Genomic DNA, 27,278 nt, shown 5'->3' on the forward strand with positions numbered 1-27,278 from the left:
ATTGATTCATATCATGGGGGAGGGATTAAAGAAACGCATGCAAGACAATACCCGCGAGATTGAAACTATCACAAGGGACTGGCTCCGAGAAGTGTACATCAAGTATAAGGGACTTTCATAGTTTGATTTTTCAATGATGGGTCATGGCTGAGAGGGATAACATCGCAGAAAAAATTGTTCGTTTGTCGAACAGTATATTGAGGAAATACAACATTCACCAGAATTTCAATTTGTGAAATATCATCTTCGTTCAGAAATAGTTCTAATCACCCTAGACCAATATTCACGGCTATGCAGACATTTGATCGAGAACCGTAGCAACCGCGAGGCATTGGTGTTGATTTATCAATGACAGAGGAATTAAAGAGAACGATGCCGCACAATACAAGAGAGATCGAGACCCTCCGACTGCAGTATCTTCACGACGTTTACATCAAATTACCAGAAAATGCGTTACCTTCAATCTGGACAAAAATCAAGTGTATCTGTTACCGGGAGAAAATCAAAATAATCAAATATTGCTCAGTTGATATAAATTATGTTCCATAGGTGTGCTCCGGGGTGGGGGTGCAACTCTCAGATGTACTCTTTGAGGGATAAGTTTAAAATGCTTTTGACGTTTCTGTACCTTCACTCTTTTTCTCTTTTATTTGTGTTTAGCCCCCTTGCGATGTTTGATTATGTAGGCACGCATCGTGTCATAACATAAATTGCAATGATGTCAACAGATTTAGAGGGGGTGTTGCCACAACTCTACGAAATAATATGAGTATAACCACCTTTTTTACCCAAAATGGCTATATTTTCAGGTACATCCCTATATATTAAATTCAGGGGTTTAATTAGTTTTATTTTCAAAGATGTGTAAATGTTAGTTTAAAGATGGTTTGTGACTATACATTTCTATATGGATATACTTGTATTTGACGCTGATTTTGTGAGTAGTCTGCTGGAATCTGTCATTGGCCTATCATTTATAAATACAGACTGGATTCAATTTTACTCGCCAATCAATGGAGGTGGATCACTTTTCCAGAATCTAAAATTCTTAGTCTAACATACCTAAACCTATATTATGTCAGCACTTTCATCGCTGAATGTATTACACTGATATTGAAAAAAGCAACCATTGACATGTTATTAAAAATATAACTGTGTTAAAAACAGGGGCCTCTAATGTAAGGTGCAGAGTAAAGATCCTGAGGAAAGTTATGCAATATATGATATAAACTAATTTCAGTCATAAAACACGTGAAATCCCGGAAGGAGGGTAGTTACTATGATCTACATGTAACTGTGTCTCGCGACAGCCCCCCCCCCCCCCCCCCCCGTAGTAAATTGCATCAATTTAACGATAGAACATTCTATTGGTGGAGGGTCCTTTATTGACAACATCAATTTTCTATTATTTTTACATGCAAATTTGGTTATTTTAACGTTTATGAAGGAACCCTATGCATTGCGAATTTTTTTATTAAAGGACACATCTCGTGTTTTCAAAGTATACAAAATTAAATGCATTTTGTCTTTCTGATTCTTATAGAAATTAATTGTAATAATTCGTTCGCCGAAATCTAAGCCCCAAATCTCAAAAAGCCTAGTTAATTAGATAGGTAGTCACGTAATACAGTGACGTCATCAGCGACCTTCGTCGATCAACTTAATGTAAAAGTAGTGTTAGATATTTAAAAAAAATTTTGGGCCTAATCTATTTACCATGGATAATATTTAATTCGATGTTGACAAATTCCCCAAGTCATATCTTTTAGCCACCAGTGCATACAAATAGCGACCCAAATGTAGCGAGGAGAGCAAGTATGAAATCTGCATTTGCGAGTAAATAATGTTTGTAAACATGGGAGTGATGTCTAATGATTATTCGGTAATTCTATTCCTTTAAACATCAGTAATTAGCGCTGTTTGGTTTTTTTTTCTAAAATAAACAGTGCAATTATTATTAAATTTATTTTTGGATAACTTAGATAGGCCTAAATTATGATACGATGTATCATTGACAACTAGGTCTAGGCCTACTATCGAAACCAAAAAAAAAGAGGTAAATATGATCAAATTTATAGTGAAAATCACAATACTTTCAAATCATTCTATTAAAGCAATTTTATTTATCATTATTTTTTATTCTATATGTTGTTAGGAAGTGGGAGCGAGGCGTAGGGTTACTGCTGTTGAACATTACGTACGCGTTCTTTAAAGAAATGAATTAAAACATAATGATTGAATTAAAAGTTAGGAAATATAACATTTCATTATTTATAGGTGAAAATGCAATTATTTTGTATGTTTAACTTTTTTTAAAACAACAAGTTGGTAGAAACTGCGAGCACGAGTTCTACCTATATGTTTTTACAAGGTGAAGGTCAGTTGGTGCGAGTGTGTATTGAATTTGAAATGCATATACCGTAGGCCTATATGTAACAGTGCTTAGCTTTGATATCTCCATTTTCTCGCAGTTTATCTACGTCTTTGCCTAAGTGCTTTTTATGAAAAAGTACAAGGACAAATGCTACTGGGTTTTTTATGGAAAAGTAATTGTGCCGACAAAAAATATTCAAGTCTTTTCCCTTATAACTTCTTTCGAAAATTGAAAAATAAACAGTCTAAATCCTCTCTACTGACAGCAAGTGCACCCTTAAACGTCATAAATTACCCATAATGCAGTGTTATTTACAAGCCGTTAATGTGATAATTGGTTTTCTTGTCAATTAAATCTAATCTGTTTATGAAATGGCTAACAACTGTTTTCAAATCTTCTCGCTCGAGGTCGCGTATGACATCACAGAAAATAGCGCATAGAATATCGAAGAAAATATGCATATCGCAAGATTTGAATTTCATCGCTTTCACACTCGACAACTACACAGGTTGTTTCATTTAAAACATTTGTAAAGGTGTTTTATGCATGGAATAAATTAATTTTGCTGAAAAAAAGAATAAAAAGTTTAGACACATGCGATGTGATCTTTATTGTTGACATATTCGTTGGCATGGTTGCTGTAAAATTATACAGCAATATCTTTGTGGTTTTCTGCACTGTTGATGATGGTGCTGTTCGAATATACTACCCGGAAGTCTTAAATTAGTGTTACACAAGCGCACTTCGTTCCGGGTCAAAGAAAGATAACTCATGTTTTCGGATTGGCCTATAGCTCACTCTCTATTTTTACGTCTTTCATTCGTTTTTGTAATCAAAAAATAATTATATCACAGGTAAATAACAAACTGCAAATCGAAAATGATTGATAAGAAACACTTCAAATCATCGTTTGTTTTTAAGGATGCGAGATTGGCAAGTATGGTGATGGATGTCGAGATTGCAGTGGATGTCGAACATGTGACGTCATTAGCGGTGTCTGCCGTAAGAGGAATTCAACAACCTTTGTCTATCTAACTTTACAATATTAGTATTACACTTCCTCTCGTTGAACAATATTTATATATTCCCAATAGAATTATTGTTTTACGTCCATAGATATTTACAACACATTTTCCCAGTAGTACTCCATTATCATTGTCTAACTATAATTAAACATTTCAAATTAACAGCATCGGTACCCTGCAGTGTTAATTGTATCAGTGGATTATGTGATTCCACGACTGGATATTGTACCCAAGGCTGTGTTAACGGATACTGGGGGAAAACGTGTACATCAATATGTCCACAAAACTGTCAGGGTGGAAGTTGTGATAGTACCAGTGGTTACTGTAACGACTGTAGTAATAACTACTGGGGACAAACGTGTAACACTTCGTGTCCACAAAACTGTAACAGGGGTGTGTGTGATCAAAAGAATGGATCTTGTTATAATGGCTGTACACAAGGACGGTACGGATTACAATGTGAAAACACTTGTAACGCAAAATGTTCGGGGAATGCTTGTATACAGAACAATGGAGTATGCACGAACGGATGTTCTGATTTTTATTATGGAGATACATGTGATTACGAGTGTAGTCCTTACTGTAGTCCCAGACGTTGTAACAGAGTTTCCGGTACATGCACTGGATGTAGCAGCGGTTATTTTGGTTCGTCTTGCCGAGAAACTTGTAGCGTAAACTGTGCTGAGGGAACGTGTGATCAACAGATGGGAAAATGTCACAGAGGATGTAAACCAAGCTGGACCGGGGACCAGTGTGACAGTAAGTTAAGATTTACTAAAGTAATTGATATCAAGTTGTTTATATTATTGGAAATATAGAGATAGTGCAATACTAGTACGTTGATCAGGATAATTGTTACTAATTCTCGTATAGTCTCCTGGTCGCAATGTGTATAATAGGAACAAACTAAATATTGTAGATTTATTTATTGACGAAAGCTTACATTGAGACTTTATATTTATGCACAGACAAAAATCATTGTGGTGAATAAATGAATCATAAGAAAGCCAAATCTTTTATGAAGATAAAGGTCACTTTAATTGTTTGACTCAGTATTTTTATTCAAAACTACAAATGATGAAACATTAACTGTTTGATAATGTCAAAACAGATAAATGTAAAAGGTTATGTTTATCATCACACGGTTTATAGTGCATTTTAAGATTGGTCACCGCAAGAGACGAAATGGTACGGCATCAAACCTTTTATAGAGTGAATACTTTCCCTCTGGGTGTCAAGTTCTGACGTGCGAACCACTCGTTAAATTTAGTTCTAGAGAGATACATGTATTTCATCCCGGCAGTATGGTTTAAAGTCAGACTCCTCAAGTGAACCTCGTCTCAGAAAGATATTCCCCAGCCTTCCACACAGATGACCAGTCACAGTACTAGTTCAGTGACAGGTCGTTCCATTCGTCACCGTGACCTCCTAAGTTCAAGCACCACACAAGACAGAAACATTTCAAACCTAAGATGTAAACATAGGTAGTGGTTGTTCCTTCGCCAAACGCTCGACATTCAGACCTGACAATCACGGGCCTTTGGGATATGAATTTAACGGAAATCACGTGTCGCGTTTTTTAAACGTATATTTATTTCATGTAATGTAAATGATGGATTCAATTATTCTACTATATCCACTAAAAGAAAAATATATTGTATGTTGTTTAACGTCCCGCATGAGAAAATGTTCGATCATATGGGGATGTCACAAAGAACGATGAAGGGCTTCAAATGTAGGCCTATGATCGGCGCTTACGTCCATTTAACAGTAACAGTTCTTTAGCGTGACGAGCATTTGACGATGGAAATGTCACTACCTGTTTTAACGCCTTAGGTCTGTCGCGGCTGAAATTCGAACCCCGACCTTCCGTTTTAGGGGCGAATGCTCTATATCTAGACCACCGCGATATTAGAGACAAGTATACAGTGCATATATCCTACAATTACCGTGTGCTATAAAATTCAAAACTATTCAGAAACTGTACTCATCGAATAGGCTATATCTTTAAATTCAAAAACGAATTACGATTACACATATACTGTAAAAAAAAAAAAAAAATAGCACGAAAATGCAGATCTGAATTATTTGCATTATAATCAAGGATTTCATTCTTTTAGGCCATCAAATGAAGTTGATTCTTAATAAATCATTCATGATTTAAGCATACAGCTTGAAATATAAAAATTCAATTCAGGTCAACGAGGACCGTCGGGGAAGGGTTTCGTCACATTTGTAGATAAAAATGTATATGGAATATAGAGGATATCAATTAAAATATTTTAAAAGTAACCGGACTACACTCAATTATATAAAATGTCAAAATGCGAACGCCCTTAAGTTGTTTATAACGTTGGATGGTGAGTGAATGTGCTCTCATATCTAATATACGCATTCCATGTGATAATATTTTTATTTTGATACCAAAATAGTTGACCTTGTGACCTTGATATTTGAGTGAGACCTATCTGAAAGAAAGCCTCACCTAGACAATATCCCTGCACTATTCATGACAGTGATTTAATGTTCTGTACATGTATATGCGTTTATCAGGGATGACAATTAATTTCACTACCATGTTTTATGACCTTGACGTTGGAGTATGACCCAAATTTGAAAACTCTAAACTTGGTCCAATCTTTTTAATTGTAAGGGATTTTGGTCTAATATTTCAAATACACACTTCTTGTAACAAGACCTTTTTTCTTTGTACAATCGAGGACAGAGTGTTTCACAAACAAATCGTTCGTTACGTGCTCTGTCACCGTTACTCTAAATTCAGAATATATTATATGATATGATATATATATAGTATTTTCTTCTATAGCTTGTGATTCAACACATTAAGGAATTGATTGTTCTCATGAATGTAACGTAAATTGCAAAAATCGCGTCTGTAGTTCTGTAAATGTATTGTGTACTTCAGGATGTAAAAGTGGACTTTATGGAGACATTTGTAACAATGCTTGTACAACGTGTCCATCTGGATGCAATAGGCACTCCGGCGATTGTGAGGGAACATGTCCGAATGACAAATATGGAAAACTGTGTGATTTACCCTGCAGTCCGGGTTGTTCAGGTGGATGTAATAAGTACACTGGTATGTGTGATCATGGCTGCGTCTTCGGTAAATTTGGAGTCAACTGTAGTGAAAACTGCAACATTGGATGTATTGCCGACTGTGATCAGAACAACGGACGTTGTGAATGCAAAACTGGATGGAAAGGGGACAGATGTGATGGTAAAAAATAGGTTATTTTGTAGTTTGTTTATAGGTAATTACCTATCCTTTTGTAATCTGTGTAGTAATCACAAAAACAATAGCTTCATTTAATCGGGGAACTATTTATTATCCAATATTTTTTAATTTGATTTCATTTTTCTTTGTTAAGATTTTTTACACACTTTTTAAACTTATCAATATACATCCTATTATTATGAAGAATACCTGAAGGGACGTAAAGCAAATTAATATGAATAAGTGTAGAGTTGCATGGAAAGTTAATGGAAATGATTTGTTGTAATTCCAGAGTGCAGCTCAGATCATTATGGTCAGTCATGTGATCAACGATGTAGTTCGCATTGTGTAAATGGAATCTGCTTTTCAAACAACGGGACGTGCGTGAGGGGATGTACTGGTACATTCAGTAATGACAAGTGTACCCAAGGTAGGAGACATAGTTATGTAGCCCCTTGGTATGATCTATCACCTCAGTACAAAGGAATTACTATATTTCAGTACACATATCGCTCTATTTGATTTTTTTTAGATCTAGTAAACCATACATGGTACATATAATATATGAAACAAGTTCAATTTAATATACAATAACAAAAAATATAGAGTACATAATGATTATAGGATATTGTTTGAAAGATTATCAATAATAGCAATATTTTTAGTATCCCATGCATGGGCATTTTGTTAATTTTAGAAGCAACAAATTAGTCTTATGTTACATGATTAAAGATATCATTTATTAGAGTAGTAAATTTCTTATATGAACGTTAACTACATGTAGTTTGTTTTGTAAGATTATATATATATATATATATATATATATATATATTATATATATATATATATATATATATATATATATATCAGCATTATACCAAAACTTATTAACCTTTTGTGTGTGATTATACTGTTGATATTCATTACAGAAAATGTGCAACCCTTTACCACTGATTGTGACAACAGCATGGTCATCGTCAGCATTGTAATGTCTGTTGTCATTGTTCTCACAGGAAGTGTCGTAAACTTCCTGTTGTGGAGGAGAAACCAGTGTAAGTAAACCGATTATCAACAAGAGCAACTAATTCTGATAAGTTCTTAATTTTCATATTTTAAAGCCCTTGTTTAAAAGTAGAATATTATATACCAAAAGAATGAAGGGAATACATTTTTTGTCGTAAAATGTCTAAAATCATAAATTAATTTTTAGAACCCAACTGTTGGAACATATGTCTTCCCTAAATTCATTTGTTACTTATATTCCCCATATATTTCATGTAGTTGAATTTGGTAGAGTTAAAGTTTTATTAATCTGATATATATTTTTTTATTTCAGCCCAGAATGTAAAAAGAAGGTGACTATCATGTTTAGTGTAATTGTTGATAGTAGGTATGTTCAGTTATTTTCCCATTATGCAGGTAAACCACAGTCTATTTTTCTTCTTGTTTCAGATTAAAAGAAAAATCTAATAGCCACACTACAGTGCATGGACTTTCAGGTAACTTAATATTGGAAATAGAATGATGAGTGTGTCACCGCATGGAATAGCTAGTGTCGCTATGGAAATGTGAATATACCTAACATTGATCAATCCCATAATTCCTATAATGTATTTGAAATCAAGGGTAGAGCACACACATACCCTTAAACACTAGAGGTGGGATCAGGTACATGTAATTATGACAAATAAACATGTTCAGTTCACAGGTGACACTCACCGTAAACCCTCTTGATAACGTAAATGAAATAGTCAGTAGTCAAAGTCAGATTGTAAAGAATGACCTGCCAATTGGTCTGAGAAACGCCAGGCAGCATTTAACCCAATACCAGGCTGCATTTTGAGTACTATTGAATATTATGCATTTATTGCATGATAACAAGGGATATATGGATATTTATAAACCAAAGGAAAATCATATTCATGTAAAACTTACACGGTACCAATTTTGATGCAACAGATGCGCATTTCGACAAAGAATGTCTGTTTAGTGATACTCGAACCGAAACTTTGGAAATTCGAAATTAAATTAAGCTTGTAAGAGCTACAAGGAAAACTAGAGTGCCAAACAAATAGAGTCAAATTCGTCCAAGGATCAACCTATTTATGAGGGAGATATAAACATTAATTTTGATGTGAATTTCTAAATTTTTATCCCAGAAATTAAATATACATTCGTATTTTTCAAGCTAGTAACGAAATACTTAAGTACTAGGCTGTAGAGACCCCCAGAGACGAACAGTCCACCAACAGAGGCATCGACCCAGGGGTCATAATGTAAAACTTATACAGTATAAATTTTAATGCACCAGATGCACATTTCGACAAATAATGTATCTTCAGTGATGCTCAAGCCGAAATGTTGGAAATTCAAAATGACAAAAAACTTGTAAGACCTAAAAGGAAAACTAAAGTGCCAAAAACTGTAGCCAAATTCATCCAAGGATCAGAGCTATGCACGAGGGAGATATCATCCTTAATTTGCAAATTAATTTCTAAATTTTATCCCAGCAATTAAATATGCATCCGTATTTCCAAGCTAGTAACGAAGTACTTGGCTTAAATTTTCATATCTCCCGAACATTCATGAAATAAATTGTTTATTATACCGGAACAAAGGAAGACTACAAAAATGCATTTAAAATTGGAGTCCGCTCATCTATACATTTTATGTAGCTGAGATTTCCCTAACGGTAATACCGCGCCAACAACGCATTGGAAGGTGCAAACAACGAAATGCATGTACAGCGATAACCAGGTTTTGTATTTCCAATCTCCCTGAATGCTGATTTACTTGCTTGTTTTGTGTATCGACCAAAACAAGGTGATTCAACTGTGTATCAGAGACCCTCATATTTTGTGTCTTGCGAACTATGAAAGTAGAATGACTCTTGACTTATTGTGACTTATTGTGACGTCACAATACACTTGGTCTACATTGCCGTTAAATACCGAGAATAGCCTAAAAATGTTACACCCCTACGGTAATTAAGCATATATGGCAAGAGGGAAGGACTTAGCAGTGTTATCATTAGAAGCAGTAGTCTGATGTTCGTCTCTACACGTGCTCTGTAGCAGACGATATTTTGAACAGGGAGACTGACATGCATATATCAAAATGAACTTAAGTTTTCCCGATTTTTCTACCCCTCTGCTCCATATGTGAGGCACTGGAAGGGTATGTTTATACTTTGACAAAACTTCACCCTAGGAACTACAAAATGAATTCATCATTGTTTTATCCATGTCTTTTAAAACATGTATTTTTTAGATAATATACACAAATATCGGTATATATGATATACTATTACTTATGCTTTTCCTGTTAGTATCTTTCAATTTTGAGAAGAATTGGGGTGGGGGTGTGGGGTGTTGTAGCTGTGCAATGGAGGACATGTGCATTGAAGGATTATTAAGAAACACTTTGTCCATTATGACATTTGGAAACCTATCTGTGATTGCCTTTTCTGACATTGTAATGTTCACACATAAGAGTCCAGATTGAGAGTAAGTTTAATGTGATGGTTGATCAATTGGACACTTGTTATTATTGGTGAGATAATATGGGAGTTACACAACTGAACTAGGAGATTGTTCCTTAACCAAATAAACATCATACTTGACATTAGTCGAGAGAAAAAGCTACCGGAAACCCTGTAAAACAGCTATCAGATTGAATTATGAGTTATTTTTATAAAATTAACCAATTTTTTGAAGGAATGTGATTATATATTATTAAAATCTGGATTTACCAATGATATGTGAGTAAGTATTTTTTTTCCCACGTCATACAGTGATTTAATTGCATGTTTCCTTTGGTGCAATCCCTCTTATCTAGAAGTAGACAAGAATGCTCGTGCAATATGTGTGTCCGAACCCGGTGTAAACAATAACAAAAGATAATCACACTCGCAAACTGCCAATTTCTACTTTGAAATAAAAATTTAGCCCTGCTTCAATTTTTTAAGCCAAACTTAAAATTTCATTAGAATTTATATCTCAAATAGATATGGCCAATATATGCACAGTTATGAGGGGAACAAGCATACCCATTTTAAAATTTCAGTACAACAGCTTAATCTTAACCAGAATATTCATATCTTCCACAATTTTCACCGCTTTGCTGCTTTTATACCGAATTGCCGGCCTTTAGATTTATGGAAAATGCATGAGGCTGTCCAAGTGGTGAAATATGATAGGGAGGTATGATGTTTGAGAGGGATAAATGAAGTTTTATCACCCCTGACACTAGACCAATCAGATTCCGCGTTATATAGAATTCTCATACTGAGACATAATGACATCTACAATGATCACTGTTTATCAACGTGTGCATTACAATCCATTGCTGTCAATGACGTTTTCTTGTTTTTTAATTATATAGAAAAAAAAATTCTTACATTCATTTGATATATTTTGATCTGATGTTTCTATTTTATTATGATTTGTTTTCACTCCATGTTAGTATGTTCTTTTTAATCCAGGGTACATTTGTTCGATGCATAATTACGTTACTATTAAAGGAATTAACCAAGCATTGTACAGATATAACTGTAAAATGTGATAACAGAATTATTTCATTTCCAGACATACCAAACAGCGAAAACCAGTATGTACTACATTCATTCACTGCTTTATTAGAATTGTGTTCAATGTGATGTAATATATGTCATAACAAAATATCAGAACTTATTTTGAATTTTCATTTATACCAGGGTTATATCCTCTTATGCAGAACTCGGAGACCTCGACAGACCGAACACATACGAAGCCCTCCACCAATATGCCAACGCTGTTTAAAAGAATGAGACCTGGATTTGTATGCTTATAGATCAAAATAAAACTGTATATTAGTATTTGAACACTCTCATCGAAGACAATGACAGGTGCTACTGCATCACATGTGAATATTATGTTATAGAAACATGTTTGGCTTTGAATACATTCTACGGAAACTCAAAATCTAATAACAATACTCATGTTTGCTTCATTTGCTTACCACTATCATATTAATACACCATTTTATGAATCAATTTAGCTTCTTCAATGCAAATTGTTTTATAAGCATGGACGGTTGTTTTTTTAATGCGTGTGGGAAACATCTTATAGACAAGGGCTCTATTGTCCGCTTTTAGATTACCAGTTCGCTCTGATAGGGCCCAGGAGTACCCCAAGTTCCGTGATCTGTGGTAAAGCTAATGTAATTTTGAAGTATGCATTCTGCATTTAATTTGGGAAGAATTGTTTGTGTTTCTAAACTTCATCCAATCATGTTTGGCTCCCTATGTTTAGTATTTTTTTATAGACAGTCTTGTGTGACGTCCGTATTTTGTTATGTTTTCTCTGAACTTCCTCGGTATACATGATGTAGCACTTGTAAGTTTGAAATCTTTCGAACTGCATCTGCTGATTTTAAAATGAATCATTTTAAGTTCCGCTGCGATTTTAACTGGATACATTTTAATACTGATGCGTAAAAATGACATTTCAGATAATCATAACTTTTTTTGGAAAAAAATTAAGTGTTCTTAAACAAGTTGTAGTATTATTAAGGATGTTTAAAGGAATATTCAAATTATTTTTTCTTTATGTTTCCGTTTTTAAATAAAATATTCCCTAATACTATTTCTCTGTGTTTCTTTCGAAATAGTTGAGAATATTCAAACTTTTATCAACCGATTTGATGATATACATTAAGATTAAATGGTATCAATATTTATATTATTTTGACCTTCATGTACAAACTTACATATGGGAAATAAACACTTTTTAAAATTACATTTATGTTAAAAATTAAAAAATCAGAACATACACCCCTAATTTCTTTTTCTTTGAATGTGAAAGCTGCTTATTATCTAATCTGTCGGAATGAACTATATTAAATGATTGACTTCAGGGAAAGTAAGATTTGATTATGATTAAAATATGAAGATTTCTATATCGTTGGCTTTACATAGCATGTGTTACATTTACTTGAAACCTCTTATGCTGGTAAAATAATTCCGATAGTCATCAACATGTCACAGCCAAACTTCACGCTAGTGTCAATGAAAGGTGTAGATAGCGAACAGAGATTAATCTCTTAACTTCAAGGAATGCAAAATACAACGTTGGGCAAACACGTACTCCGGACATATCATATATGAGATCGGGTGCCAATTAGGAGTAAGCATCCTCTGTAGACCGGTCACGCCCGCTGTGAGACCCATATCTTGATCAGGTAAATGAAGTAATCCACTGTCAAAATCAATGCGCAAAGAACGGCCTAACAATCGGTATGAAACACGTCAGACAACATTTGACCCATTGATATGTTTATTTCACAAACTAGATCATTATACGATTACAACATTTGCGAAAAACTTACTTTAAACAAGACTGTTGGAACTTCTGTAACATCAACTTCTTTGTTATTAGTCTACCTTGATTAGAAATTGATCATACACAAAACAAGCTCTTAAGTATCTAATCAGTTGAGAGATAAAAATATCATATGCGAATGACAATGGAATATTGCTAAAAGCAATATCAACATTGCTACATAAATGAAAGAAATCGTAAAAACAGATATAGTCGGACTGTTCAAATATTATAACATAAAAAGTACAGACATCTGCCCCACAGAAAACCATGCGATTTCTCAAATTTTATTTCATGTGATGGGTCGTCATATTAAAACAGATGAACAACAACTACAGTTTCTTCTAGCAACACTGTATACACTGGCGCATTGAAAATATTGAATAGAAATACCATTGTTATTCAAAATAGTATCGTACTTATAGCTAGGCGATATAAAATAACTTTGAATTTTTAAATTATTAACAACACTTCTGGAGTGCATAGCGCTAGCTGAATGAAATACAAGGATGCAATGATTTAAAGCTGACGAGAATTCTCAAATAATTACTAATTACAATTTTCAGTGCCCGCTATATTTCTCTATTTATCCATTACATTTTTCTATTCATACGTCTTATTATTCTATTTTATCTATAATAGATTTGGCATACTATGTAAGAGGATGAATTCTGCTATGTTTCACTTCACGTCACTGATTTACCTGTGCGGATAAAATAAATAGGGACATGCACATATTTTATAGTACTCTGTTTAGATAATATAAAAGGAAAAAAAACCAACATTTGCATGCATATACATGTGTGTCAGTATGTGCCGTAGATATATCAAAATTATGTTATAAAAGCTGAGACATAATTTACTCTTTGACTATTGATAAAACAGAAATCAAAGGACATGGTATTCATTATTCACATCGATCAAAACGCAAATGTAGAAATGCAAAAAGGAAGATAACAATGACTATTTTTTATGAATCTCACAAAATAATACAAGGTAAATATAGGCCCTTGGATACACCTGAGGTAAGATTGGGTGCCTGAGAGGAGAGAACATTTCCTGTTGACCGGTCACAGCTGCCGTGAGTCCTATACGTTGATCAAGTAAACGACAATGGGGTTCCGGAGTCTTTATTTAGTAAAGTTTAACAACATCAATAACAACTTTTTAGTAGTAGGGCAAACACGGACCCAAATATAGACAGACTACTGACAAATAAACTGATGTTTCAACACTATCGTTTAAAGTCAACATTTCGAAAATGTTATGGTCGTTATAGCAATCTAATTTGCAAATACAACATGTGTTATTAGGTAAAATGCTGCCTGGTGCATTCCATACCAATTGTCGGGGCTTTTATTGCCTGCTGATCTTTACGCATATTAATTACTTTACTTACCTGATCAAAACAGAGGGCTAACACCCTGTGTAACCGGTCCACAGGGGGAACGTGTTTCGCTTGTGAACAAGTTGACCAGTTAGTTTTTTTTAACATTGTGACATAAAGAGCTAATATGGGAAATAACAGGATATTCTACTGAGAGTACGGGTGATTTATTTCTATAAAAGGAAATGTCTCTAGTCTTGTCAACTCTAGTCAGTGTAATTTACATTACAATTATTTCATTGTCTTTATACCTTACAACTTTTCACTCCATAAGCGCTAAAATTCACATCCCTTTCAATCTCATAAAATTGTTCGTTTTCTGTAAAATTTGATAAATCAGATGTCCAAAATTAAGGATTATCTCCCTCACACATAGCTCATATCCTTAGACGAATTTGACTCCACTTTTTTGGCACACTGTTTTTCCCTATACTAGCTCTAAAACTTCATTGTTATTTCGGATTTCAAACATTTCGGTTGAGCATCACTGAAGAGACATGGTTTGTCGAAATGCGCATCTGGTGGATCAAAATTGGTACCGAATTAGTTTTACATTATGACCCTTGGGTCGAGGCCTCTGCTGGTGGATTGTTAGTCCCCGAGGGTCTCTACAGCCCAGTATCTAAGTACTTCGTTACTAGCTTGAAAATACGGATGTATATTTAATTGCTGTTTTAAAATTTAGAAATTCACTTCAAAATTAAGGATTATCTCCCTCACATATAGCTCCTATACTTGGACGAATTTGACTCCACTTTTATAACACACTGTTTTTCCCTATAATAGCTCTAAAACTTCATATTTATTTCGGATTTCAAGCATTTCGGTTGAGCATTACTGAAGAGACACGATTTGCCGAAATGCGTATCTGGTGCATCAAAATTGGTACCGTATTAGTTTTACATGTTAAGGATAGTAAACTTGTTTGTATTCCTATTACTCCTTTATTTGTAACTGCATTAACTCGTATTTGACATCCGTGGAATTATGTTTTTCCTGCTCTGTCGGCATTTCTTTTCCGTGATGTGAAAAGTCGTTAATCAGACGACATTCGTAATTGTATTCCACAAAAAAGTAAGTCATAGGATTTTCATACCGGACGTTTTATGAGATCACATGTGGTGGTGAGTAAGTAAAACTATTTTTTATCTAAGATTATTGTTATCGAAAATACTAAGACGTCCATTTTGTGAATTCATTTATGATACGTGACCGTATGTGTCTTATCTTCAGACAAATATCTACAATAATACAAAAGGAAATACTTTATCATTATCCTCAACATATAGTATATTGGCCAACGTAAATCGAATTACAATTTATAAAACACGCCGGATTATATCTTGCCGTACCTTTATATCTCGCCATTACTTCTGTTTCCTGATAGTTCAGCACAACGTCCATATTTATACTGTTATGTACTCGAATTCCCGTCAGATGATATCGTATTGCCCTGCTTTATGCGATAAAATCAGATTAACTTTATGTTTATATTTAGTATATATCTGGTATACTATACATGTTATGACATGTGCACATAATTTTATTAGCTTTGTTATAGCTTGTAAAATATCACAACGTGTACAGAACATGTCCTTATACACATGTGGAACCCATCTAAAGTTCAATAAAATCTTGAACTCGACACCTCATTGACGTGTATACTGCGTAATGTAAAGCTGTTCGGGGCAAGTTAGAACAAAATATAACACAATTGAAATCAATCAAGTACATGCATTTTGATGGAGAAAAAGTAACGCCCAAATATATGGATAGTAAATACTAATTTACCCCAAAAACCATTCATGTCTGCCCTTCTTTAAATATTGAATTATTTTCGTCCTACACATACCAAGCAGTGTCTAATGATCTTAATAACATTTCCCCTTGCAAATGTAATGTTTTATCGAGACATCTCTTCCGATTGATAAAATGACCTTTGTGTTATCAGCCGTACCTAAATAAACTTCCTAGTTCCTGATGCACTAGAATGAAGGGGCTTACATTTCGTTTTAAATTCACGTCTTAAGGTAGGGATACGAAAGTATGTACGTTTGAAGAAATAATATCGATTTTAAAGCATGCGGAATCATTATGTTGTGTGCAATGCTTACTTGTTACTTCTTATTTGTGTTTTGTGTTGTACTTTATATACCCTGTGATATAATTTTTAATTACTCAATGTCACAAAAAATAGCTCCAAATATACCGATGGTGTCCGTGTGATTTATGTTTCGAGGTTTGTCTTTACGTGACGGACCGGGTGCATTGTTAAATGACCTTATACACATATAGTGCATAGTGTATAGGAATTAAATACCTGACTAAGCTGACTAAGCAAAAAACAAATAAAAACAAAAATATATTAATTTTGTCGAGCCTCTATTGAAATCACTATGAAATACAAGCATACTGGGGGGGGGGGGGATCAAGAAAATATTGAAAGGCTAAGAAATATTTGGTTGTCTTCATTTACTCTTGAAATATAATTTTACTCTAGTAGAAATAGAGAAATTTTCTTGAAATGAGAAGTAATTGCAACTAAAGGCGTGTGTTTTTTCTTTCATTTCCTGTTAGTGTGATGTACTTGTAAACACATGTGGGAAGTTTAGAAAGATATATATATAGAGAGAGAGGAGATGGCTGTTATTTTGATGTTAAAACGCTATTTATTGATGCAAAATCATTGAAAATGGAAATTAATCAAAATATATTCCAATTCGACTTTTTTATTTATATATTTGGATTTATTAATGCATCCTCTAACACTTATGCTAACTTTAGAAAAAAAGATATTGATAGGAAAGCTGCTATTTTGAGCCTAAAACACCATTTATTAAAGAAAAGTATTTGAAAACTCAAAAATCAAATTAAAATTTATATTTCAACAAATGTTTATCACTATGAAAGGCAAACATAACGAACAGTGATCAATCAAATTTAAATATATTAATATATCATATAACACGTATAACAAGCTTAGGAAAAAATATTGAACGAAAGATTGTTATTTTTGGCTTAACACTATTTATTGGTAAAAAAAAAACCAATTGAAAATAGGAAATTGAAACTAATTGATTTGGTATGGTATTTAGAAATATTAATGCATACTTCAACATATTTTTAGAAGTTTAAATGAATAATACGGAAGGGGAAACTGTGTTTTTTTAAAGGCTGAAACACCATTCGTTGATGAAAGATTAATTGAAAATTTGAAAATCCAATCAAAATATATGTTTGAATTAAAACTCTTTGATCTTTATTGTATTTGGGTATATTAATGCAAAGTGAAGATAACGAACAGTGATCAATTTCATAACTCCTACAAGCAATACAAAATAGATAGTTGGGCAAACATGGACCCCTGGACACACCAGAGGTGGGATCAGGTGCCTAGGAGGAGTAAGCATCCCCTGTTGACCGGTCACACCCGCCGTGAGCCCCATACCCTGATCAGGTAAACGGAGTTATCCGCAGTCAAATCAGTGTGCCAAGAACGGCTTAACAATCGGTATGAAACACGTCAGACAGCATTTGACCCAATGCGAGGTTATATTGACGAACTAGATCGTTATAACGACCATAGAATTTGCGAAATGCTGACTTCAATCGAGACTGTTGAAATCCCTGTACCATGAACTTGTTTGTCAGTAGCTTACTTCGATTTAAAAACTGACTATACCCAGAACAAGCTCTTGCATATCGAATCAGTTGAGATATATAAACACCATATACAGGTGATAATGGAATATTGCTACATAACTGTGGGAAGTTGACGATGGAGAAGCTGAAATCATGACGTTTGTCATACAGTTGAGTTGTCAGTTTGCCGTTAATATCTACTTTCAATAAAATATCTAAGTATGAAGCAGAAGTGGACGACTCTGTGGTGTCCTTTATTTCGAGATCACAGGGATATATCAAATCGACATATGAATGAAAGCTATCATTCTTAATAGACAAAACGTCATCGATATATCTAAATGTATCTTTAAAAATGTACAAGTTTAGGAACAATGCTAAAGGACGAGCTGTTAGGTTGAGGCTAAAAAATAATTTAATGCCAACAATCGATGGAAAGATGAAGTCAAATTTATACATATACATTGATTGCAATTATTTGTTTTACACCATTTTTAGATGACGCAACACATCATATAAGACACATTAAAAAACTTAGTACAATCGGGATGGAAAAGTTTATAACTGTAATGTCAAATTGTCACGTTTGAATTGAACATCATCGAAAGCTATGGAATTTCATTCATAATCCATTGTTGATATTTTCAAAACCAACCTTTATTCTAATGATAAATAAGAATATGTTAGAGTCCAAAAAACCGAAGTCCATGACATAAATGATTCATTTTAGGGAAAATGACCATTAATGTAAAACTTATACGGTACCAATTTTGATGCAGCAGATGCGCTTTTCGACAAATAATGTATCTTCAGTGATGCTCAACCGAAATATTTGAAATCCGAAATAAATATGAAGTTTTAGAGCTATTATAGGGAAAAACAGTGTGCCAAAAAAGTGGAGTCAAATTCGTCTAAGGATAAGAGCTATGTGTGAAGGAGATAATCCTTAATTTTGAAATGAATTTCTAAATTTTATAACAGCAATTAAATATACATCCGTATTTTCAAGCTAGTAACGAAGTACTTAGGTATTGGGCTGTAGAAACCCTTGGGGAATAACAGTCCACCAGCAGAGGCCTCAACCCAGGGGTCATAATGTAAAACTTATACGATACCAATTTTGATCCACCAGATGCGCATTTCAACAAATTATGTCTCTTCAGTGATGCTCAACAGGGAAATAGAAAACATAGGAAAGAAAAAGAAAACAAAAACCATACAATTATAATTTACATTTATTTGAAGTTTCTTTACAAACAGATAGTTTGCATGTAACATTGGCATTCGACTGCTTTATCTATAGAAGATAAGGATCATCCCTTTGTGACAGAAGTTCTTCATGTGAAGTTTCATAGCTATATACAAACAGCATTTGAAATATAGTTGTGCATTATGTAAAATGTTGACGTTTGGTAGACCAAATATTAAATGAACTTTATTGATACCTCCGCTATGGAGGAAGTACATGTCATGTTTGTGTTGGTAAACAAGGCATGACGGATTGCCTACATTAATCATGGAAGGCAAGTACATGTATGTATCTTGCAATCCCGATGACTGGACGACCTTCCCTCTTATGTTGTCCTCTAATTTGATAAATCGGATGTGTTTAAGCTGCCTTTAGTGTCTGGCGGACATTATTTACAGTTACCAAGTTATTTTCTATTTGCTGAATATTTCTACGTATACCACATTGTCAGGATGCTTATCTTGAAAAGAAACCAGTTATTGAACTTTTAAATAAATGGGCATCCTTTCATATAATATATAATTTAATGTGGATTTTTTTTTATTTTATAGATTCAATATCATATCAACACTTCAAAGTAAGTGATTTCGCAAGGTGCCAATTCAATTAGGTCGTGTTTGGAGTGCCGGGTTGTCACTTTCGAATGTGAAAATTACCATATTTTAATTAATATTCATGTATTTATATAACCTTTCTGAAGTTTAAATATGATATATCAAGTCACATTATTTCGTTAAAATACATTTTGTTGCAATTTGTTCTATTAACTTTTCATTTCTATTGGACTATTAAAGTAGTTCACTACTCAATCACGGGGTATCGGATTCAATTATCAAACACGGCCTTGTGTGAATTACGACTTTTAAAATGTTTTTACACTCCACGACACTTGTTCTTGGAAAGCATATAGTCATTGTCGTGTATGTCCGTTCGAACTGATACCTTCTAAACTTTTCATCAGAAAGGTCCTTTCTAACAAGTAATTTTTTTTGGAAAGGTCTGGGTCACTCAGAACATATACCTTACATATGAAAAACACCCTTTATCTCAACGATATTTCAGCAGTTATTGCTGTTTTGGACAAAGGTCTCGGAAGGTCATTTTGAAAAGGTCAAAGTCAATCAGAAGAAATACAGACCTCGATGCGTACCACTACACTATCTGAACAGTTCCGTTCTCGATAAGAACCATCCCTTTCCTACATCAAACCGTTCTGTTCAAACCATTCAACACTCCATTTTCAGTCAAAAGCGTTGCATTCTCAGACCAAAACATTCCGTTCTCTTCTAAAAATGTTTGTTCCCTCAAACCGCTCGTTACCGCATGGTCATCGCGCTTAAGTACTTCATTATAGTTTAATGAGGCGCTTAGTTGATGTGAAAGAAGAATATCCTCTTGATTCAACACCATATCTTCAAGTTCTATAAGGCGATCAAGGGTGATTAGTCCCACAGTCCATAACCATATGCTTACCTACAGTATTTGTTATGGTCAACCACTTGTTGCGTTACAAGCGATATCCAATACTCACAATTCTTTGTAATGTAAACAAGGCTCGTGCCATGTTTTGTTTACATACATATTACTTAATAGAAAATAGCAAGTTTAAAGCAAAATAAGATGTGTCAAACACTAGAAACTATTAAATTGTGTTCAGAATTCAATTTTCAATTTTAAATTAACTGCTTTAAACGAAAGTTTTACTAGTATATTCAGCTTATGTAAACAAAAACATGGATCGGTCCTTGTTTACATAACAAAGAATAGCGAGCTCTACATATCGCACATACCTTGAAACCTGACACTTAAATTTTTCTTAACATTTAAAAATGCCTTAATTAAGCATTCTAAACATTAAAAATGAAGGAAAGGAAATTGAAAATGTTCAACTCAATTCATGTCGATGTTCTTTTTAAGGGGGCGAATTCTTCAACTTTGTTTAGGTTTACACATTTTACACAAAACCCCAATCAGAAATATATTTTAAGAACAACCGTTGGAAGTCGGCTATTCATAACATAAATTCAAAGAGCATCATTGTATTGCAACTTATACAATTTATTTTTAAATCCTTGAAATAGCAACAAAAGGTAATATTGGAATATGTACTACTCCCTTTTATTTTCATATCCAAATTTGGGTGCGCACCCTGCCACTTTCTTATGGCAGTAATGAACCGCAGTGGAGTGATAATATTGCTACTGAATCGAACCCCATCCCACTTTCACTTTCAAAAGCGATGCAATGAAGCTGTACTCGCAGTACTATCATTTCAGGAAAAAAAATACATTCAATACTTCTATTATATTTTGTTTATTGTAGGACATACAGTTCTTCCATTTTGGTTCATTTCATTATTTAGTCAGCAAATAAGGATTTTTTTTAAAGCTTGGACCCCCCTCCCCCCGCCACATCTTACAATCAATGTGCATATCTTTTGGTGAGCCATTAAAATAAACTTTTCTAAAATATTGATATTCATAATTAAACTGCATTCAAAGAAGTGTACAAGTAGTTTTCATTAATTATAATCTTGTTTGAAATAATATTAATTGATACAGTTCAACTCTACATACACCAATAAACAATAATAAAATTACTAAGCGTCATATCTCAACAGTTGATGGAATCAGTTATGAATACTCACCGTTAAACATGCTAAAGAACTTTCAAATTATCCATTAATTATTTTTTTCTTTTCATTCATTGCAATTTAATTCATCGTATTCTAACTATTTTTTCCCCCTGTTTTCTTCATGTAAGAAACCTTTCAGTCAACAGCCTTCGAATAAACGTATATATTGTAAGAAACAAATATTTAACTATGCGATATACACTGTACATTTAGATATGTATCATGTTTCCCATGATATAACATGTGTCTTTTTTTCTTTTCCCGTTCTGGAAACTGTTTGCAAAATGCTTCAAATGCAGATTGGTGATATCGGTACTACAGAATTGATTCATTACTTAGATACAAATATATTTTTTTTTACTCATCCGTTTATGAAGGAGGTACAATGCATGGACAAATTTAAGACTTTCCGAATAAATTCTTCATCTTGCGTTCGCTGTCCATTCACTTTGCGCTCTGTTCGAGTTCTGCGTTCGTTCAGTGTTACAAATCACTTGCTGATAGCGCATTCATCGTTTGGGAAAGTAGAACGTTTCAGGGACTGTATAGCAATTCCATTTCGTAAAATTTCTATTCGGGGTCTGAAACACACCACTCGCCGTCAACACGTCCCGATGGTCTTGCTAATTTTTTTTTCAAAATGCCTGATAATACTTGTACTGACTTTAACATCATTTATTCACAAAAAGATGTTACACCATATTCTTTTGACATTTAGGATCAATACAAAGCCATTTTCTTGACACTCAATGCTATGATTAAAGCACCATTCCATGTGCAAAATAAAACTGAATATATCAAGAAATTGGAGTCGATGACTAAAGATCAACTGGCCAATGGAAGTGAACTTTGACAGGAGTTCAAGGTCAGTAAAGTGATTCGCTACTTGTGTATGATGCTTGCAGTCATGTATATTCAATTAATGGTTGCTGATTATTTGTTTTCTATTAAACGTGTATGTAGAGATACATTTTATGTCCATACAAAATAATATATTCATTCACTAAAATTAAACAAATCCCTACATTCAGAATTTATTCAGTTTGCGGCCATCGTACACTGAAGTTGATTACAAGTTTGCTCTACAGGCTGGGAATGAAATATCTTCCATCCTACCACGTAAGTGTAAGGCTATAGAGCGTGTTGGTAAAAATATTACCATTTCATTAATATAGCTCTGTTACAATTATATATGTATATGGTAACAAATTCTCACCATAAGCTATATTTTAGGGAATTGTAAAACCAGGTAGTGTATAGTATACGTGCTATATTTTTCCTCAGATTGAATTTCCTTATTATTACATCGATAATTGTATAATAAGCTGCTTGTGTAACATCATTTTAAAGTTATTTGTCATTTCGTTTGCTTCGTTCGGAAATCGGTGCCATCTTATTAATTTCAGTTGACAAGTACAGTCTCTTCCTAACCTCCAGTGCACCAAACCGTACCTGTTACATCAATGCAATTAATCTTCCTGTAAGCATGTTCCATCATCAACGTCATAATTTCGTCGTCGTCGTCGTCGACGATTTCTTCTTCTTCTTCTTCTCTTTCTTCTTCAGTTCTAACCTTACCATCATCATCAATCTCAATAAATTCTATGTGGGTAAGAAACATATGCACTGATGAATACAATTCTTCAAAATTGCAACAGTTTTAAGATAAATCCAGGTAATGACCAATGAGGTAATGATATCGTACTGATGTGGTGTGTACTGTTTTCAGCCAAAAAACACAACACTAAAAGTTCATTGTTGTTTGCTTCACTACATCATCTTTCATAACAAATCTCGCAATTGTTGAAAAGTTCCATATTTACAAAGTGCAGTTGTTATATGTGTACCACTTCTTGATTTCTGTATCGACAGTCTTCCACCAACAACAAGGCATTTATTGTAACACATTATCCACCACCAGAGGACGCTGTTGACTTTCTGCGCCTGCTTACAGATCATGAATAACTCATACAGGTAGTTACTCTCAAACACATATGGAAATCAACTAATCTATGCGTATGCGTAGTACATAATCAAATAAAGTAAGGGTCATGAAGCTATTTGTGATGGGTTTTTTTTTATGGTTTTGTATGGATAAACCAGTGAAATTTAACAACTCTTTCGTCGTCGTCCGGAAGACTTTTTGTATGGATTGAAAATTTATGAAAGAACTGACAATTCCTCTTAATATCATCCCAGACGACGAGGGAAGAAGGGTTAAAATATCAATTGAAAGATGCTTACATAATTGTCATCATGACGTAATTTCGAGTGATGAAATTCCCACTTCTTGGCAGTTGAAGAGGTAACGGGAATCATTGGGGTAGTACATGTATTTTCAAAATCTATATGCTCATCGGATATTTATTTAAAGGGTTTAACATTTATTGGAAACATAATAATGAAAAAAAATGAAAAAAATCCGGATGTATTTAAGTCAATCTTACAGACCGGATTTCATATTTGTTGTTATTGCCAGTGTAAAGACAATGGTGTATCTATAAGACCTACCAAAGCTCCATGAGAATTCATGTTACACACAAGATAATCAACATTTAAATAATTTATCTGATGATGAATGAATAATATCACAAACAATGTATTCGTTGAAAATTTAAGCATTATATCAACTATGTACATACATTTCATTAAATATAAAACAACATGTGATATCAACAGTAGACGACAATGTTTTACTTAGGCCAATTTCAACCAAGGAGCCTACGTACATCAATGATATTTAGTGGACGTGTGAAATTTTTAAGAAAGTATACAATTGTAATCCGAGAATATAAATTTTTACGTACCACCCATCCCCTCAACATTTCAAAAAGGACGATACGTGTCTGGTGATGCATTATACCATTCTTGTATACTGATTGTGTGTTGTAGCATTGTACCATTCTTGTATACTGACTGTGTGTTGTAGCATTGTACCATTAGTGTATACTGATTGCGTGTTGTAGCATTGTAACATTAGTGTATACTGATTGTGTGTTGTAGCATTGTACCATTCACCATATTTGTTTTAACAATTGTTTTTACACATTTATTACTTTTGTAAACAAATTTCATCATCAGGAATTTAACTGTAAAATAAAATTCGAGGTTATTCTTCAATTTAAATCCCAGAATGTCACACTATAGTGCCCAGGTATGCGCGTTAGCTGCAAACATACTAGCATACATTGTATATGTTATCGCCCGAGAGTGCTACAATGCAGCTACAATGGAGGGAATTCCAACAACGAATAACTATTTCTCTCCGATCTAAGTTGTCTCTTTTTTAAATTCACAAATCATATGTTTTAGGAAGCTTACACACCAGAGAACACTAATTTATCCACGTTTTAAACAACGCCATATCCCACTGATTTATGATATATAACAAGGCTTTTAATTCAATCCACCCCTTTCCGTACTCCATGAGAGATATTTCACGATTAAAAATATATATATTGCTTACCAGCTGGTTTCATAGCCCCCTTCACTTCCGGTAATTTTCTTTATGATTAAAATCCTCTAATAGCAACTACCTACCCGTTATATGTTTTAAAATGGAAGTAATATCAGCCCCGTCAGTGTTATTGACAATGCGCTTTCTTTAGAATGGTAAAGAAGTTCGATTTGCTGACAATCCCCCTCCTCTCTCTCTCTCTCTCTCTCTCTCTCTCTCTCTCTCTCTCTCTCTCTCTCTCTCTCATATGATAGGCAGTCGAAACGGTATACAGTAGTGAGAAATTCAGTTTAAACGATGAATGAAGTGATGTTTTGAGGATTTGGTATATTGAGTATGTGCTTTATTTGAATAGCTTTCGGCATTGGGTTCAAACTCACTACGTCCCGGTTACGGAGCGAATGTTATACCACTGATTTCCGCGACCGTTTCATGCTTATCTCCCCTCTGAAGTTGTATTTCTAGTTTCTCAGAAAAAAGATTTTTTTTCTGAGCATACCTATAACATGACATTTTGCTCCAATTGCCAAGCGTATGCTATCGAGAGTCTACATTTATGATGTTTTATCATCAAATTTCATGGAATATTGCGTATGCCTATTAAAACAAATACCGATGAATTCCATTGTGTTCCGGTTCGTGAAATACTACATTGGTTATTACCCAAACTTTGTATGAAATTATGTGATTTGAGTGTGAGCTACCTTTGATATCGTCATCTTTTTTTTCTCAAATGCACGCAGGGCTCTAATAAATATAAACATTTTTTTTCTTAGAATCCGCCACAATAAAGAGATTTGGAGACATAAATAAGAAATCGCTGTTACCAGTGTATCAATACTTCTTTAATTTCGTGTTCGGGCCATTATATTTCTGGAATAGAAAAGCTTTCTGCGAATACCTGCAGTTCTTGTCCTGCGCGGCATATTTGGTGTGGTTTCAATTTACATTTAATACCCATTCAAATCAGTACAAGAACCAATAATTTCAAATTTATTAAAAATGAATAATTCTATGCGTGATACAGTTTTTATTTTCCTACCAAGAACATCCCTTGGGGAGAATTCTCGAATATTGCAGATGTACGTCAAAGTTGGTGACGTCGATAGTTTAATGTAGAATATTCCGTTGAATATATAACAGCTGCTATGGTAGATTAAGAATAACAATGGTCATTTTCATAAATGGCACATTCTCAAATACCAGATTTACTATTTTGGTGAATTTTCTTGTCAGGGCAGATTTTGGCTAAACCGTACCTTGTTCTTCTTCACCCCCCTTAGGCACTTAGTATACAACGACTTAGCAAAATCACACTGTGGCTTCTTTGCTAGTTACACAAATTAATTATAGGATCCAGCGATGTAGATGGGGGAGGGATGTTATCCAAAAATGATTCGATAAAAACACGTGTAACACCCAGTGCCAGTTAATCTTTTATATAAATTGTACATTAAAATAATTGCCTATAAATAGTAGCAGCATCATATTGAAAAACCACAAAAATGTCCCCCAGATTGGGGGTGGGAAGGGCCAATCCTCGGAAATTCCCTCTGGGTGTGACATTTGGATGGAGAGTATATTCAAAGGCAAACAATTAGGTGTGGGTTTTACTGTCTTATGACAGCATCTAATTTGTATTGGAGGCATTTCATTTGAATGATTGTATCTTGTTTAACGTTTCTCTTGAGAATGTTTCACTCATATGGAGACGTCACCAACACCGGTGAAGGACTTCAAATTTAGATCATTGCTCGGCGCTTACGGCCTCTAAGCAATGGGGGTTCATCTACTGTGACGGGAAATTCACTTCCAGTGTCATCTCCGAGGACCCGTGACATTTACACATGATGCCGAACGTTTGGCGATGGAACTGTCACTACCTGTTTTAACGATCGAGTCTGTCGCGACC

The 27,278-nt window shown here is 34.1% G+C and overlaps 1 protein-coding gene and 1 long non-coding RNA gene across 3 annotated transcripts in view; both read left to right on the forward strand.

Moving 5' to 3' along the window:
* Positions 1 to 12,258, forward strand: part of LOC130049104 (platelet endothelial aggregation receptor 1-like) — a 56,786-nt gene extending 44,528 nt beyond the window's left edge. Inside the window, exons 4-12 of the mRNA XM_056146269.1 lie at positions 3,296 to 3,376; positions 3,565 to 4,158; positions 6,326 to 6,640; positions 6,930 to 7,067; positions 7,567 to 7,689; positions 7,974 to 7,992; positions 8,090 to 8,136; positions 11,224 to 11,245; positions 11,352 to 12,258. Coding sequence (XP_056002244.1) covers positions 3,296 to 3,376; positions 3,565 to 4,158; positions 6,326 to 6,640; positions 6,930 to 7,067; positions 7,567 to 7,689; positions 7,974 to 7,992; positions 8,090 to 8,136; positions 11,224 to 11,245; positions 11,352 to 11,436 — 1,424 coding nt within the window. The 3' untranslated portion in view covers positions 11,437 to 12,258. The remainder of the gene's footprint in view (positions 1 to 3,295; positions 3,377 to 3,564; positions 4,159 to 6,325; positions 6,641 to 6,929; positions 7,068 to 7,566; positions 7,690 to 7,973; positions 7,993 to 8,089; positions 8,137 to 11,223; positions 11,246 to 11,351) is intronic.
* Positions 12,259 to 16,353: 4,095 nt separating this feature from the next.
* Positions 16,354 to 22,768, forward strand: LOC130049126 (uncharacterized). 2 transcript variants are annotated; one of them, XR_008797634.1, is made up of 3 exons: positions 16,354 to 16,427; positions 19,826 to 19,851; positions 22,628 to 22,768. It is a non-coding gene; the product is annotated as an uncharacterized LOC130049126 (long non-coding RNA). The 2 variants fall into 2 exon arrangements; XR_008797635.1 differs by having other exon boundaries at positions 16,354 to 16,413.
* Positions 22,769 to 27,278: the final 4,510 nt, after the last annotated feature.

This window comes from Ostrea edulis, chromosome 8, assembly GCF_947568905.1.
Source record: "Ostrea edulis chromosome 8, xbOstEdul1.1, whole genome shotgun sequence".
In the NCBI taxonomy this organism is placed as follows: Eukaryota; Metazoa; Mollusca; class Bivalvia; order Ostreida; family Ostreidae; genus Ostrea; species Ostrea edulis.